This window comes from Rhyacophila brunnea, unplaced genomic scaffold (assembly GCF_057557595.1).
Source record: "Rhyacophila brunnea isolate RB1 unplaced genomic scaffold, BYU_Rbru_1.0 scaffold_10, whole genome shotgun sequence".
NCBI lineage: Eukaryota > Metazoa > Arthropoda > Insecta > Trichoptera > Rhyacophilidae > Rhyacophila > Rhyacophila brunnea.
In genome coordinates this window covers 8,786,323-8,804,760 of record NW_028232752.1, presented here as the reverse complement: position 1 = coordinate 8,804,760, position 18,438 = coordinate 8,786,323, and the positions used below count along the sequence as shown (strand labels likewise).

Here is an 18,438-nt window from a genome sequence, read left to right as displayed (position 1 = left end):
GAAAAAATGGCGATAGAATAACCTGGTTTACCTCTAATATTTTCGCCCAATGGTGCAGGAGGAGAATGATAGAGAATAATTTTAATGAAATAAGGTGAGTCGGGGTAAGTGTGACATATGGCTTCTCCCGGTGTAAAATAATCATTTAGTAGCTATAAGTCGAAACTTAACCCTGACCTCTAGAAACGGCTTCATAAAACATCTAATCTGATTCCTTGCTCAACCACGTAAGTATTTTTTATTCATAGGTAAAGGCCTTCGTCCGGTGTGTGAAAATCGCATATTGGGCGGAGGTGTAATTAAGATAAATTTAATTTAATTTAAAAAGTAAAAATGATGATGGATGAAAGAGATAATTTTAAGACTAAATATAAGGATTCAAAAATAATAAATTTTGCCGCGCTTGCCGGCTACGTCGAAATATCTGCGTGCCTGCGCCGAGGTGGTCCTCGTGATTCGTCAAATCAAAATCATGCGATAAAATTTGGCCAATCACGAGAGTCCATTTTGTAGAATGGCGTGGGTCTGAGGAATTTAAAAAGAGAAAAAAAGTGAGTAAGCGTTTTCCAATAGGATAGGACCTGCGACTATAATCGTAAAAACCCAGATATAAATTTGTGAAACTAAAAATCGAAGAAAATATAAGACCACATCACGAACACGAAAGACCGAGTTTTATTTATACGTTAACCGTTTAATTTTTTTTTTTGTGAAACCGGGGTTCGATGGACACCTGAGCTAGCCGCTGGAACCCCGGGTATCTCACATGTTTAATAATTTTAGCCGTTAGGGTTTAAGTAACCATCATCTTTAAATAATAACTTACTTCTTTTAAAAAAAACCCTATAAACCAATTTTATTGTGTCCGGGTACTTCGTTTTTAAACGGTGTGTTAATATTATTTTCTTTAATAATTATTATACTCTCCAATTAATTCGAGGACCACTATTTTGTGAGACATGCATTTCCAACGTATGCAAATTTTCTGCAAAAGATGTTTCAATCTCTTTGGGTAATATTGTACTTCTGCTAAAACTGTCTTCTTTTCTTTCATAAACAAGATTATACGTCATATCCATATGACATATCCTGTCTTTTTACACATTCAACTGTTTTTTGTAATTTCCTTGGTCGTAAGCTCCGTTATCTGTCTTTCGTTTATATTTACATGTGGAAAAAATGCACATTAATTATTATTCATGTTGACTTTAAAGTCCTTGGCGCCGAGCATATACAATCGGGCGCGCGGGGCGCTCGCGCATTTTTGCAATTTTGGCGGTGAATCACCAGAAATACAATCGAGCATACACAGCGTATGACGAACATAACGCCCCGCGCGCCTTATATTTCAACGCACACAGAGTTGAGCGCGGCGTCCTTTGACGTCATGGTATATGGGCATGCCAAAGAAAAAATGAGCGAGGCAGAGGTGGTCTACCTTGCCAACCTCAGAGGCTCAGTCATCCTAGCAGGAGATTTTAATGCACATAATAAGATTTGGAACTGCCAATCCAACAACGCCCGTGGCAATGCCCTCTTAAAGATTACAGAGAAATACGATTTCTCAATCTCACATCCTGACGAGCCGACTCGTGTCCAAGCTCGTTGCAACCCAGCAGTTTTAGATTTTGTGATAGCAAACAACTCCCCAGAAACCGGTGTCCCGAGAGTTGTTAATGCTCTGAAGTCGGATCACCTGCCAATTTATTTCGAAGTTGGAGGCGAATACGATAAAGAAAGTAAAATCCAATTTGACTACTCTAAAGCCAAATGGCACCTATTCAAGAGGCATATTAATCGATGCATTGATCTCACGCCTAGAACCTTTCAAACTGAGGTAGAGATAAAGACAGCGGCCGTCGAACTCACTGAGACTATTCTCACAGCGAGACGTCGCTATATTCCGAAAATCAAGAAAAATCCCATCAGGGTGGATCTTAATGATGAGGCCAGAGAGCTCATCAATACTAGAAACCAGCTACGCAAGGACTGGAACAAAGCTAGACGCACAAATCACTTCATCAAACGTGAGATCAATACTTAACAAGGTAAAATCAAGAAGATAGTATCAGAACTACAAGCCGAGCATTGGGACAATAAACTCAAGGACTGCAGAATTTATACAGACGACCCGCGGAACTCGCTCTGGGCACTATCCAGGGCGATTAAAACGGGCCCGTCTGTTATAAAGCCCCTCAGAGAGAATGCGACTAGTCGAAATTTCGTGTACTCAGATCTCGAAAAAGCAGACGCACTTGCCGATGCGTTCGTCAATAATACTAAAATCCGATTCAGCTACTAAAGCCTTGGTGAACAACTCAATTCTTGCACTTGCGAAAGAAGACATCGATCCCGATGATGTTAAAATTGTTGAACCGCGCGAGATCTCTAGATCTATCAATACCTTGATCGCCAGAAAGGCACCCGGACGAGACAATATCACAAATTACATGTTGAAACGACTTCCCGAGAAGGCGCGGATACATATTGCTAAGATCTTCAATGCATGTCTGCTGCGCGGATACTTTCCAAAGACCTGGAAAACGGCTCACGTTGTCGCTATAGCAAAACCCAAGAAAGACCACTCTTTGGCTGTAAACTACAGACCTATAAGTCTACTAGATGGCATAAGCAAACTTTTCGAGAAAGTGATCCTTCGACGCTTTCTCCCATCCCACAATCAAGTCCTCCCGGACACCCAATATGGTTTCAGGAAGGGTATATCAACGACCCTACAACTCTCCAGAATTACCGGGATTGTGATGGCCGATATGAGGCAACGCAAGACCACTGGTATGGTTCTGTTGGACCTCGAAAAGGCATTTGATACGGTCTGGCATGACGGTCTAATCCACAAACTTTTTACCACAAACATGCCCGTGTACATCACAAAAATCATCTAAAACTACTTGAGCGGTCGAGCGCTTTTTGCAGTGGTCAAACGGGAGAATTCATCTCACCGCACTATCGATGCAGGGGTACCACAGGGCAGTTTGATGGGGCCTAGGCTCTTCAATCATTTCATAAGTGATATGCCAAATCCCGCCAACTGCACACTGGCGCTATACGCAGATGACACAGCCATCCTTTCCACCAGCCGCCAGACTGACACGGCGATTAGAAACTTAGAACAGGACACTCGACAGCTAACTGATTATTTCCGTCGCTGGAGACTTAAAGTTAACGCGGAGAAGACGGAGGCGATTCTCTTCTCGCGGAGCCAAAAATCCTATAAAGGAAAAATTACTGTTTGTGACATCCCCTGTTCATTCAGTAACACTGTGAAATACCTCGGGGTATACCTTCACCATAGATTGAACTGGACACCTCACCTATTAGAAGCCAGGCGAAAAGCCTTTATGGCGATGGGGGTTCTTAGACCCATCTTCAACCGTAGAAGTTGTCTCTCAGAAGAAAACAAAAAGGCACTATATAGCATGGTTATTAAACCAACCATGCTGTATGCATCCCCAATTTGGACTACTGACATCACCAAATCCAATTTAAAGATGCTGCAAACAATAGAGAACAGATGCCTTCGAATCGTCTACGAACTCAAGCCTCACCATAGCATCAAACGCATCAATGCAAAACACGATGGAATCGACATTGCCGAAACCATAACTAAATACAGAGAGACCTTCTTGGATAGACTGACAGAAGGGCCTCATAAGAAACCTACACTATTTGCCAACAAAATTCAAAATTTTAAGCACAAGCGCAAGGAAGCTAGGCTCCGTCATAAGATGATGCCCCCTGACTCTCCAAATCCTGATGATCCACCCCCTCCTCACTCAATTACAGGTACCTCTTCCACAGCGGATGCGGCCGGCAGTGCTCTGACCCCGCCGGTCTAGCGGTAGAGGTAAAAGAATGTTTGGAAGCCCTAAGAGTTAAACTAGGTAGCTTTAGAATGTACATCAGAATGAGACTCGGGCTCAAAGCCCAGGTTAGAGCTAAACTTGTGGAAAACAGAAAACTGGGTATACCCCCTAGGGACTGGGCGAACATCTTTGATGTTATAAAATGATCCACACAAGATCATAATCTCAAGCCGAACATCCCGCTAAAGGATGAACTTTTTGTTTGTTGGACCCATAAGGACAATATTCGGAAGAGGGTTTTTCTTAACTGTTTTCCCTCGAAAGACTTGTTTGAAAAGCGAAGGTAAATGTAAATTCAACAGCTCAATACTTAGCTAGATTACATGCGGGAAAGGGCATTAATGTACTTACAAGACCGAACCCTAGAAATAATAGTCAGGAAACCGAGGTCTGCCACTCAGACCTCACAAGGTTTCAGTTAGAAGAAAAGGTAGGGAAAAAAAAACAAAACAAAGGCACACTTAGGCCATCCTCCCACGGCGCAACTGAAATCTGATGGAACTAGTTTGTGAAGGAACTCATAAACTGACCAATGTGATGCTTCGCACACGGCGCTACTGAAACCCAGTTGAAATAATAATCACATAACCTCAAACTGTCAATCTCAACTATCAACCGTGTTGTACAAAAACTGACAACACGCGTGCTGCAGCGTTTACATACGGTTATTTTGATTTTCCAATTAATATTTAACCAATTTTGGTAAGAAAATATGATTTTTCACCGAAATCTAATGATGTTGGTACCACTGTTTTACGGTGACTGGAAACTTCAGAGACCGCGCGACTAGCATGTCGCATCTCTTCGCGACCGTTTTGAAGCTGAGAGATTCCAGTCTCGCCGTCAGCGAGCCGCCATTGAAATACATTAGCTAGATACTGGCTGGAATTTTAGTTTCAGTTCCGACGGACATAAGTTGCGCCGTGGGAGGATGGCCTTAGCCCACGCGTTTACTTTCGTAGGGGAAGTGTTTCTACTCGATTAAAGCTTTAAAATGATTATCAATAAGTAAAACGATAACAACACGTGAAGCAGGGTATCAAAACACATACTCACCAAATTTTACAACCATACTGTGCAGATTTCCGTATTTAAAACAATAATTTAGTAACAGCTACCATCTCACTCGTCGACTTTAAAATGTCGTCTCGAGAATAATCCATGTAGTCACCTCAAAAAACATGGTATCGACACCATTTCTGATTATATTTATAAATCGGTGACTTTGCTATAACCTTTCCATAGATGGCATCATCCAATTTGTATTAGATACTGAGATATCTTAGTAGCTACACTTACCCCAAAGTTACACTTACCCCGACTCACCTTATTTTTATAAATCGGTGACTTTGCTATTACCTTTCCATAGATGACATGACATGATAGACATCATCCAATTTGTAGTAGATACTGAGATATATTAGTAGCTACACTTACCCCAAAGTTACACTTACCCCGACTCACCTTAATATTTTTAATAAATTATTGTGTTCGAAAAACATTAGCTATTTTTCAAAACTATGATATTGTTAAATATTTAAAAAAATATATATATTTTACTTTATCTATTATACTTACTCTATAAGCTACTTACTCTATAAGCATGGTCTAAAAAGATTTTGTACAAATGGCGCGTGCCGAACGAAATATAATTTGTCATAAAAATCCAACATACGTCCGTTTAACTTTTTACTAATAATAATAGGTAGGTACGTAAAGTTTTTTAATCATCTACACGATTTAAGAATATTTTCATCCGACGCCATGACAAAACAAATCGACGTGCGGACCTCGACTTTCCGTCTCCTATTGACGACGAGTGAGAAATTTCGTCGCACCTACTGTTGAAAATTATTTGCCGTTTCACTGAAGTACGCTCTTAATCAGTTTGATTTGGAAATTCATAATTTTTATAAATTAAAAGGTTTTTTACGAAGCGGGAAATGATATTTTTGTGTGAAGACTACTGGGGAAATTATAAGAATGACATCTGGAAACATTACATATGAATGTCTCGGCCGCTGTCAGTGGAGCGACGTTTAAATCTTAACCTCCTGAATACTAGTTAGGAGTTAAAAATATCTCTAAAAATAGTGTCTTTATTTATTATGTTCATATGACTGATACGCGCTTGTTGTTGATCGCATAGTGTTATAGTGAAGTTGGTAACACGTGTCGATTAAATTTTTTTATTTTTTTTCTTATCTCGAAACATTTTAAAAACTCCGACAAAGATGAGTTTGGAGTCAATAAAATACGCGAAAGGAAGTTTAGAAATTCTCGATCAACTGTTGTTACCTGGACAATCGAGATATGTTGTAATAGCCGGCGTAGAGGATGGGTGGAAAGCTATAAATAAAATGCAGGTGAGAAGTTTGTTAACTTTCGTAATTGGACTTATTTAAAGATTGGCATGATAGCATCTGTTACAGCTATTGTTATTTTCATTGAACAGGTGCGAGGCGCTCCTGCCATCGCGATCGTCGGATGCCTGTCTCTAGCTGTGGAACTTGCCAATGAAACCATTTCTGATAAAAAGATAATGAGACAAGAGGTCAGTAAACATATCTCTGTTATCACTTGTCAAATATTTGAGGTTAAAATTTTACCGCATAATACTTAATCATATTAATTTTACCGTTATGTTGCCATTTGTTATCAATTATTGAATTATATTCACAGTAATATTGAAAAAACTTTTAAAAAAATTTGTTACAAAATATACGATATAATAATATAATTTAACCTCAAAAGCAATCGACTCGTAAGCATTGTTAGCAACTTATAAATATTACTATCTTGACCTACAAGCATAATATTGATTAAAATATGTATAGTATGTAGGTTCGAGGATTGTCCAAAAATTAAAGACCTTTATTATTATTTTAAAAATCTTTTTTACAAAAAAAGCATACAACATTTTAAGTACATATCCCCACTATTTTTCAACACAGTCTCCGTTACGATCGATGCACTTGGTGAGCCGTGTCACTAGGTGCTCGATTTCCTTGTCCCTAGAACTTTAGCGCAACCGTCCTCAAAAATGTTCTCACCTCTTCCTCCACGTCCTCCTCAGTCTCAAAAGCGTTTTCCGGCCAAATGTTGCTTGAGGTGAAGAAAAAGATGGAAATCACTCAGCGCCAAGCCGGCTATGAGCAGGATGACGGAGGGCATCCCATTTGAATGAGTCCAAAAACGCAGTGGTGATGTTAGCTGTGTGGGGGCGAGCGTTGTCGTGCAGCAAACACACGCCCTTGATCAGCTTTCCTCATCGCTTATTTTGGATAACCCTTCGGAGGTTATTTAATGTTTGGCAATAACGATCGGCGTTAATGGTTGTCCCTTGAGGCAAAAAATCTACAAAAATTAAGCTTTTTCGATCCCGAAACACGGTTGCCATGATTTTCCTGCTTGAGATTGCCTGACGAAATTTTCGAGTGCGAGGTGAAGAGGAGTGGCGCCATGTCATTGCCTTTTTGACTCTGGGGTAGGTGGTGAACCCATCTTTCGTCGCCTGTGAAGATAGCATCCAAAAAAACCTCGCCTCGGTTAGTAAAACGGGCCAATAAGACCTGAGTGATTTTCACACGATTTTGCTTGTGAGCTTCCGTCAGCATTTTGAGCACTCAACGAGCACGCATCTTTGCATACCCCAATTTTTCCCTGAAAATCATTTGTATGGTAGATTTACTGACGTCTGGGATCAAAATTGCGAGCACATGGACTGTTGGATGGCGATCTTCACGAACTTTATTGATTTTCTTGAACAAAAGATCACCGATTGAGGACCTCCTGCCTCTCCCCTCCTCATCATGAACACTCGTTCTACCACTCGAAAACTCAGAAAACAAATACGTTTGACAGAGTCAATGACATTATTAATGGACAACGCATTCAATACAGTAGCTAGTAAGTAAATTCACGCACAGTGACATTCGCACATGTATAGGTAGACGTCACGCAATTTCCATTATGCGATATCACGCATCGGGAATTTATAGCAATATCACCTTTATTGTAATGGCGTTAGAACAGTGTTTCTAGTGTCAATGATCATTTGAGCGAACCCGTTCGAGCCGAACCGTCCGGCAGACCCAACAAAAAGCATCGGGAATTTATAGCAATATCACCTTTATTGTAATGGCGTTAGAACAGATTATGCCATTCGGCTGACCCGACAAAAAAGTGAGTGTCATTTTTATTCCCAGATGCTTCGTCCATATTAATGTCATTGGACTGAGTGAGTACTATTTATGTTGAATCTTAACAGCCTACCTCCACCCTTCGCCACTGGATAATACTAAAAAATTCTTCCGGGATTGTAATCTCAATTGGAAAATGAATTAATAATATTCTAGAGCCGTAAATATTGTTGTTTATAACAAAGTAATAAACAATGAAGTATTTAATTACGACCACATTTGACACCACAAATACGAGGATAATAATTATTAAATTGCATTATATACCTACATGAGTACACTGGCTTAAGTATTTATCAGCTAATTTAACATTTTGATTATCGCAAACTGTTTTTTTTTTTTTATAATATATGTATAAGTAATATACACTGTATTAAGGTTTCAACTTACATATTGTGTATTATCTGGGTTGCACTATTTTAGATCGAAGGAAAGCTAAATTACCTTATATCAGCCCGACCAACGGCTGTTAATATTAAACTAGCTGCTGACGATCTTATAACATACTCTAACTCCCTGTTTGATGATGAGACTATAACACCAGAAGACATGAAAGAGAAGTAAAGTATTTACTCACATAATTACGCACTAATACCTCGAGAATAATATTTATTTGTTTAACCTATTGCACCCAAATGATTGTTTGAATTAACAAATATTGAATTTTCTAACATGACTTAAATGTCATTAAAAAGTCTTGGTACAGTTCGGTTATGAGCAATACAGCGGAATACACATTTTTAAAATAGCCGATATACTGGATTATTTGTTAGGTTAACCTAACCAAACCTAAACTAACCCAAACTAACAAATAATCCAGTATATCGGCTATTTTCAAAATGTGTTTTCCGCTGTATTCCTCATAATCGAACTGTACCAAAAAGTCTTTTGTTTCGCAGCTTATTAATGTGTAGATAACAGCAATGAAGACTTTAAAACAGGTTGAGACACTCCGTGGTTTAGTTATGACGTACATTTATTATGTCCGATTATTATTTACAATTCTATGTTGATTGCATGTGATATACACAGAATGCAATTTAAAACAATGACTAAACAGTATTAAAACACACATAACCTTTTGAAGCTATCATTTAGCTTTTAAAATGCCTAATTTCTCAATTGTAAAGTGAGTCTACATCATGGTAACGCACGAAATTTTGTTTTTGATGGTATAGAAAAGGTTAATAACAATCAATTATTTAAACATGTACTAACATTGACTTGTAAAGAAACGTGTTCCATGTTATAAATAATGCAAGCCGACATATTTATCTAAAATACACACAGTTAAGATCTTAATCTCTAGCATATTTTAAAGAAAGAGTTAAGTTTATAGTTATGCCCACAATGGAAGAACTCTTTCTATTTTATGTCTCGTCTTCTTCCTCGGTGCTACATCCTCCTGTCATCAGGCACTCTCAATGTGACCCACTCATGCAAGTCTGCTATATCTTTATTTTAAAATATTTTGAAAATGGGATGATTCGACACCGTCACATGGACGCTGGACATCTGAGTGCTGCTAATTATGAATGGAATGCTTGAAGAAATTGATATTATGTTACTATGTTATTGTGTAATGCTTTTTAAAAATGGGGATCAAGTCACACCACCAACCTTGCGTGATAGAATGTTTTTATTTTCTGTAAATTTACACATTTTCGATTCATGTGAGCTCACGTATATTTGTTTTTATTGCTTTGGTTTTCTTTATATTGAAAAATGTACAAGATTTTAATTGTCTGCAACAACCATAAACCTCACCTTATTATAGGTAGATATTTTATATTAGACTTGATTTTCTATTTGCGTATGTCCATATCATATGTGTATTTTTTTGGTGCCCAGATGTCCGTTGTCATGGTGGCACCAAATTGTTCTATGCCCAATATTTTTAACTACTCATACTTACTCATTTAATGAATTCAAATGAAAACTTTTACTTTCACATTATCGTTTAAAAAAATCCCATCAATCATTCGACTACCAGCATGACCAATATGTATTAACACATATAACAAAAATAAAAGAAGGCAAAATTTTGTTGCCAGCATTCATAATAATTATTCTCTGTTTTTTTGTTTTTATTCTTGTAACTAAATACTCAAACATTTACCATAAACATAAACTTCACTAGACATTCTTATATGTTAGATTAATAATGATCTATCTAACAGATCCATTAGAAAACACAAAAGAAATTATTTATAATAAGCACAAATACTTTTCATATAAGACAATATTAATATTTTGTCCAACATATCTTTTCAACATATTATATAAAACAATACATAATAGTTTTTGTCACCTGTCAAAAGACAATAATTAATGTCTGTGGTATAAAATAGTGCACATTTCCTAGTTAATTTTAGTTGTTTTTTTTTATGATATAATAATATGACAACTTATTTATAAAAACATTCTTGTTTTTTTATTAGATTCATAAACCGAATTGAACAAATGCTGCAGAAAGACATAGACGACAACAAGGCGATAGGGAAGTTCGGTGCTGAAGCAATTCTGTCAAATTCAACCGGAGACAGTTTCGTTCGTGTCTTAACACACTGTAATACGGGATCCTTGGCAACCGCCGGATATGGAACTGCTTTAGGTGTCATCAGATCTCTACATGCTGCCAGCAAAATTGGTACATTTCTTTTAATAATCCGTCAACTAAACTCCACTTCAAAAATCTTGTAAAATAGTTTAACCTATCACTGACTCTGCACTAGACAGGTAGCTGTGAACATTTTTGTAACATGTGCGACTTGCTGCAGCAGTGTTCCGTTTGGCTATTCCCATAATGGCAAACACGTGGACCAAACATGTACATGCAATATATGGCAGCCATAAAGAAATAGTGTATAAAATAAGTCTCTGTTAAGCCAGATATAGACTATTATCACCTCACGTGAACACATGCAAGTTTACATAAGCTCGAGTCAAAGGTAAAAAGTATGCAATGTTGTCTTACTTGGCGTTTAAATGTATCAGAACCATACAAAAGTCACATCACACAAGATAGAAGGTTTTTATTTTCTGTAAATTTACACGTATTTTGCTAGTGTGAGCTCACATAATATTTTCCTTGTTTTTATTGGTTAACATGAAATTTTAATTGAAAAAGTCAAAGAATGTATTGTTGGATCGCCTGATTATTGCATATGTTTGCCAAGAAGTTTGAGAGAAAATTGGAAGGGAGCTACAACACGTAATTAAAACAATATTTTTGTAGGTTGTCAGTTTTTATAATTGAATGTTTTGATGGTTATAGCGTATGACTTCATCTGACGTAATATCAATCTGTTTCTGGAATTAAATGTACCATATTTTTAAATTAATAAATGAATTATAAAGATTAAAATGTTTCTTATAAATTGTCAAAAGAAATTAGAATTATTGCCTAAATAGATTTTAAAGTATTAGTTCATAACATAAATGAATATCAAAAAGCAACATGTTATTATGTATATTTGTTGCAAAATAAAGAGACATCTGTTTATCTTCAACTGTTATTTACATTTCTCTCAACTGTGTGGCATTTTTATCACCCACAATAGAAATAAATCTTTGTTATATATTTAGTTTAGATAATGCCACCACATTTGATAATGTAATTGTATAATTATCATTGTAATGAGGAAAGGCTTCTAGAGAAGGAGGAATTATTATCTCCACAAGTGTCTACAAGTACCAAGTATTATAATATTCAGAAATGTCATTCTGAAATAAACAATAATAATCCTTGAATAGAAGCATAAAACAATTTATTATCAAACTTAAGATTGCATGAAATTTAATATAGCTTATTTTTTCTCTAGTAAGTAAGTAATAAAACAATACAATTATTGAGAATAATTTTTAGTACCAACTTACACTATTTCAAGGGATTGTCTGTTGTGTTATTTTACCACGTTTTTATTAGCTCATATTCTTGTTTGTCCGGTACAGATTTTTTCTTGTGTGTCCAAGATTTTTAACAAACTTCCTGACTAGCTAGACATTTGAAACTTTTAGAATATATTAGAACACGACGACAGTGCATTTTTTTTAATACTTTTAGCCGTATTTAAGAAGAATTGAATTCATTTTCAGTTAATTCTGTTTTGTATGTTTCGGAGAAAATTTGTTAAAAGTAATATTTACTACTCACTATTATTGGTTGCTAATGCGTCAATGACATTGAGCTACTTTACAAGCTGTTTGTTGGCGAATTTAAATGCGGGCGATTCAGCCACTGCGATTGTGATGATGACACACAAAACTTTCCATTCGCTGAGAAGCCAACAAGCTAGCGACTATTTTGACAGAACGTAGTTCGTTTTTTACCGGGAGGTAGCTACTAAGTTCTACTGAGCAGACGTAGTAGGCCCACACGCCAAACGCGCAAACAAAAAACTGGTTACACAAAATCTGTGCACTAATCCGTTGGTATAAACTAGAATCTGCTGACACACTTACATGCTGCGGAAACCCATTTGCTCCAGCTTAGAGGCAACTCATTATTGATCGATTTCCATCGATGATTTTTAAACTTTAAATTTGTTTATTATAGTAAAATATTTATTTTCCAGAACATGTATATTGCACAGAAACACGACCATATAATCAAGGGGCCCGATTGACAGCGTACGAGTTAGTTCATGAAAAAATTCCTGCAACGCTGATTGTGGACAGTATGGTTGCCGTGTTAATGAGGACTAGAAATATCTCTGCCGTGGTTGTCGGAGCTGATAGGGTAAATATCGAAGCACAATGTTTCAAATATAACAACACTTGATTTCCACACCCAGTATAAAAAAAAAAAATTATTCATTGGCATCATGTGTTACTGCCAAAAGTTGGTAAATCTCGAAATCATGTTATGGAGAAATTGCAATTAGAAAGTTTGACATGCCCTCTAAAATCAGGTACAATGCTAATTTTCTTGTGCTCTATTTACATGTTCTATATATCGGATGAGTTGAATTTTTTTTCTAGCATTCACTTTCATATATCGTCGGTGTTTTCTAAAAAGGGCGAATTAACCAAAATTCTATTTTACTGGAGGATTAACTTTTGACATTTATTTGTTTATTACCTGTGGATGATTATAAATATCTAACAAGTTTATAATAAAGCTTAGAAAGAATACTGTCATTATAATAGGCATTATTATATAATATTTTAAAAGGCCTAATATGTCGCATTCGCTTTTTATTCGTAATTTTAATTAATTTAATTTTAGTCGATTATCGTTTTTAAATACTTTCCAGTGTAGATATAATTCGCCGTTTTTACACAACAAAGCTAGTGGGGTACATATTGTATTTTCATTAAAATCTTGATTTCGGCAAAATGGTTGATTCGCCCTTTTTACAAAACACATACATACATACATAATCCGTTGTTAACTGTAAATACCTAAATTATTGACTTACCAGCTTTTGGTGGCAACCCCTACGGTATGTTCAAATGACACACTACTCACCTATATATAACTCAGAGGTGTTGAGGGAAACCTTCTCAAGAAAATAGCCTAAATATGACAAAATGAAGGTAAAAAAAACAGTTACACAGACTCACGATTAAATTAGCTCCTAGTTAATTCATTTGTAGCAAACTTCATACTATTATCGCGTGCACCTGCCAAAAACTCATTTCTGTGAATTATTAAATGTATAGATATGGCAAGGGCTCAAAATTAACCGGAGTGCGGTTTGGAAGTCACTCCAATTGCATCATAAAAGATTAAGACATAATCCCAAACTAGGTGGACAATACATCGACTTGCGACCGGACATTTCGAAGATATTAGATTTCTTTGCCTACGGCGCTGATAAACTTTGTCCGTCCTAATCTGCAATAGATATGCATGTTAGAAATCTAAAGACTTATTATATTAAATTTATCCATTTAAGATGGGAATATAACAAAAAAATCGAACGCACTTAGATATTATAGGAAAATTGCCGAATTCTCCGGTTTGTAAAATTTTCTATTTCGAATGCTGAATATGTCCAAAATTAACCTTAAAACTTGAATTTCTTATGAGTGAATGGTGTTGTTCAATTGTTCACTACATACATTGACCATTTGGAATAATAATGTAATATGTTGGGCTAGTACCGGAACTAAAGTATTCAAATTACAATACAAAAATAGCTTATAACTCTATGTGAAATATTATTATACATAGATTGCCAGTAAAATACGATGAATCATCATTATTTAGATTATTTAAATCATCATCATTTTTGGCCTCATGAAGGGTGTTTCTCTCCTCGAAAATCTTTCTCTATACCAGACAATCCGGTGCCGCTACTTTCTGATTGTTTTGGTCCTTTAGCCAACTCGCGACTTGTCTTGTCTGCAACATGTCGAATACGTCGATGTGACATAATCGTTATTCACGAAACACACGTTATCTTATGGACCTTCCCACACTGCTAGAATGAAACATTTTAGTTTGAAAAGAACATCTGGTGTTGCATGCAACAAATCACTTGTGACTCCACCTGCCAGCTGCTCGCCGTCTTAGTTGCGATTACGTATGCACACGCGCTACGTGTCAGCCATTCAGCCCATTCGTATTCAAACATCAACCTCGGCAGTCGCCATATCTTACACATATCCACGTCCTAAATGGCAGATGAGTGCAACAACATTTACCTCGTTCAAGAAAATGAGTATACAATATCCATGTATATATAACTATACTAGAAGACGTGCCTAATTGACGGATGAACCTAATATTGTCGCCTACTACTTCAAATTCTGCGGTACCAATACATAATAATCGCTGTTTCGGCGTCTGATACTCTGATGGCATTTTTGACGTTTGACTACTTTGACATTTCGAGGAGTTATGTGCGTCGATGTCGCTAAACTCCTATGTGCGTGGTCAAATATGCAACATGCTTGCGACATTCCTACAAGATTTGATTTATGACTGCCGCACACGAGCCAATTTTAGATGCGCGAGCCAGCAAAATCTTCCACAGCGCAGTCCAACCATCTCAGTTTCGACTGTAAAAATTTGGCTAATTATAATGACACAAGCTGTCTGCAAGACCTAGCGAGACAGCTGGCTCTGCTAGTAATGACATAATAATTGTTTAAAACTAGATAGAACACCCATGGTGGCCGCGCGGCTTAAGCGTTGGACTATAACGCCGTGGATCCCAGGATCGAATCCTGGGTCGGGCAAGTACACAAATTATTTTTAAATTTGTGTCTGTCAGGGCATGGACCTAATAGGTTGAGCAAGTGGCTGACATCCATTTCTCGTAAAAAACAAAATCTGTTAATACAAATCTCTACTCTGTGGACGCCCATATGATTAGGATCGGACATGGTCGAAAGAAGATATTTTGGTACTGTTCGGTTATGAGGAATACAGCGGAAAACACATTTTGAAAATACCCGATATACTGGATTATTTGTTAGTTTGGGTTAGGTTAGGTTTGCTTAGGTTAACCTAACAAATAATCCAGTATGTCAGCTATTTTCAAAATGTGTTTGCCGCTGTATTCCTCATAACCGAGCAGTACCGATATTTTTCATTCGGAATTTTGTTATTTTGAAATCTTTTAACACATCTACATAACTGCACTGAAATTATGTACCACTGTATAAATATGTCTAACGAAAATATAACATTTCAATATTCAAATATATTTGACTAGAGCTAATTTTAAATTTGGAATACATAAAATACTGAGTGGGCAGAATTTAAAAATAAACATGTCATTTTTATTTTTGACAGCTATTTTGTCTTCTTTATGTTGGTAATAAAACCAAAATAGCTTTTAATAAAGTTTTTGGTATTTTAAGACATGTGTTATGAAGTTTCAGTACATTTCATATTTCAGTTAAAATTAAGACATAATAGTAGGTAATGGTTTTGAAACAAAGTTTTTGTCAATTGCACAATTTTTGAGTCAATAATGTTTCAATACAAAACAATATATTGGAGTAATAGATTTTTGGGTTGTCACTGCGTGCTCTTCATCCTTTCCTCGATGTTTCGGGCTCGTTGCAAAGACAATTTTCGAGAGATACATAATGTATTGAAGTGTACTTTTAGATGTATGAATGCTAATGCCGCACTAAATGTGTCGAAAGGAAATGACCACAGAATGGATTAATAAGATATAAATGTGAAAGCTAGTCATCATGAAATAAGGCTTTGAAGCCGGATTTCCTTTATTACTTTACAGCAGTCAGGCCCTAAACCCCACTAAATTCAAAGCATAGTGAGTGTCCTCAAATATTACCAATATTGAATAATTATGCATTTGGTTTACTTAACAAACTTTAATGCTCAATATGATACAGAAGTGTTGCTATTGAAAATAACATAATATTCTATAATACATGTTTAAGTTTGTCCCATATATCTCGACGCTTAAGATTTAAACCTTAGGCAACCCACTTCCCATTACTATTGTATTCCTTAGAAATGATTTAAAATGTTTCTCCTATTAGTCCTTTTTCAGACTCTATTTTCTAGACAGTTTTTTTTTGTCTTCAGTGTATTTCCATCTATTCAATTTTCAAATGTAATTAAAACCAAGTGTCTCTCTCATCATGTTTATTTGAAATATTTTCAGGTAGCAGCCAATGGCGACACAGCTAACAAAATTGGCACGTATCAAATTGCAGTTGTTGCAAAACATCATTCCGTACCGTTCTACGTAGCGGCTCCACTTACATCAATTGATATGTCCATTGTGAGCGGTGATCATATCACAATAGAGGAACGGCCTGATAAAGAAATGACGCACGTCGGGGAACATAGGATCGCAGCGAGAGGTAAATATATTATACTTGGAATAAGATAATGGATATCTATACTATAAAGCTCAAGATTTGTCATTGTATTTATATATATATATATTCGGGCTGCAAAACGGGGCAAAGTCGAGGGCAGTAAAATTTTTAGTAATCATTTCTTAGACAATATTTAGATCAACGCAAGTAGTTTGAGGCCAATTTGTAGTTTCATTCAACGAAATATGAATATTCAAAGAGATGGAACTACATGGTATACCTACACAGGAATACATTATGATAAAAGGAATATAATGAGTAGTTGGTTTTACGGTTCTTATATTTTGTTTATTTTTAGTTTTCGAACTCCAGAGCATTTTTAGTAAGGTTGTATTGATAACTATAGAAAAAATAATATTTTCTACTTTGACAGCACTGAATGCCATGATTTGCTAATTCTTTTAGGCTTGTGACAATACTGCCCTTCTAAGGAAGAAGGCAGTAACTGACTCTCACACACTTTCGAGATAAATGACAGAATGTGTTTTTTTTCATACTCTAGTACTGTGAATTAATAAAAAACGGTGGTAATTTTTTTTAGTATGATATTAAAATACAAACAAAGTAATAATAAACAAGCAATAACTGCAATGAATAGGAGCAATTCCTGCTTTTTTGCTAAAAAAAAATGTATTATTTTAGAAGATGTCTATTTTTTCACTAAGGATTTTAACGGTATTTTAGTGATAATACTGATTTTAAAGTAAACAGAATATATAGCTTTCAAAATTACCTAACGGATGGCATTCATAACTCAATTTCACAAATTTTGCGAGTTACTGCCTTCTTCCTTGGAAGGGCAGAATAATACAAGATGTTTTGATCTCACTGCTGCAGCAATTGCAATTATAGCTAAAAGCATAATATTGTGTAAACTTGTTCAATTGGAAGTGACTTGTAGCTAATTTAATCACTAGTATTAGTAACCTGTTCGATAAAACGATCTTTGCCTAACATTGAATTTTGTTTTTCAACACTAACAATATAGAATCCGTTTGTATCTTCTTTTTGCAGGGATCGGTTGTTGGAATCCATCATTCGATGTAACTCCGGCTGCCTTAATCAGAGGAATCATCACAGAAAAGGGAGTGTTCAGCCCCGAAAGCTTACGCGAGGCCGTCAGTCTTCATAAGTCCAATGCCTAATTGTGCCAAGATCTAAAAACTTGTTTTAAAGTAACGCACAATGTAAATACATTATTATAGGTAGCAATATAGATAGTACAAAATTGGATAATGTGAAATTGTTTTTGTATGAAAAAAAATATGAATATTTTTATATGGAGTTAATAAATTCCGAATTTAATATTATTATAACCACACAACATGCTTTTCTTTGTTGAACCATTTGTCCCTTCATCCTTTAGCCCAGTGGTCAGCAAACTCTTAGACCAAAAGAGCCAAATATGAGTATCAGAACGGTTAATTTTTTTTTCGAGAGCCATACCTACATATATTTTTATAAATATGATTTATTTCAGTGAATGTTATTGTTTATTTATCAAGTGAAGAAGATTTTGCGAATAAAACTAACGC

At 36.0% G+C, this 18,438-nt stretch overlaps 1 protein-coding gene across 1 annotated transcript; it reads left to right on the top strand.

Annotated features, from left to right (window-relative positions):
- Positions 1-5,885: 5,885 nt before the first annotated feature.
- Positions 5,886-18,438, top strand: LOC147078861 (methylthioribose-1-phosphate isomerase). Its single transcript, XM_085950587.1, has 7 exons — positions 5,886-6,250; positions 6,340-6,438; positions 8,510-8,646; positions 10,528-10,736; positions 12,664-12,827; positions 16,684-16,885; positions 17,918-18,438. Exons 1-7 carry the CDS (start codon positions 6,119-6,121, stop codon positions 18,046-18,048), a joined length of 1,074 nt encoding a protein of 357 aa, XP_085806713.1. The 5' UTR covers positions 5,886-6,118; the 3' UTR covers positions 18,049-18,438.

Bases quoted from the DNA above. Each gene is read 5' to 3' on its own strand.
- LOC147078861 (XM_085950587.1), top strand. From the start codon at position 6,119: ATGAGTTTGGAGTCAATAAAATACGCGAAAGGAAGTTTAGAAATTCTC. The intron at 6,439-8,509 runs GTCAGTAAACAT...GCACTATTTTAG, and splicing joins AAAAGATAATGAGACAAGAG to ATCGAAGGAAAGCTAAATTA. The intron at 8,647-10,527 runs GTAAAGTATTTA...TTTTTTTATTAG, and splicing joins CCAGAAGACATGAAAGAGAA to ATTCATAAACCGAATTGAAC.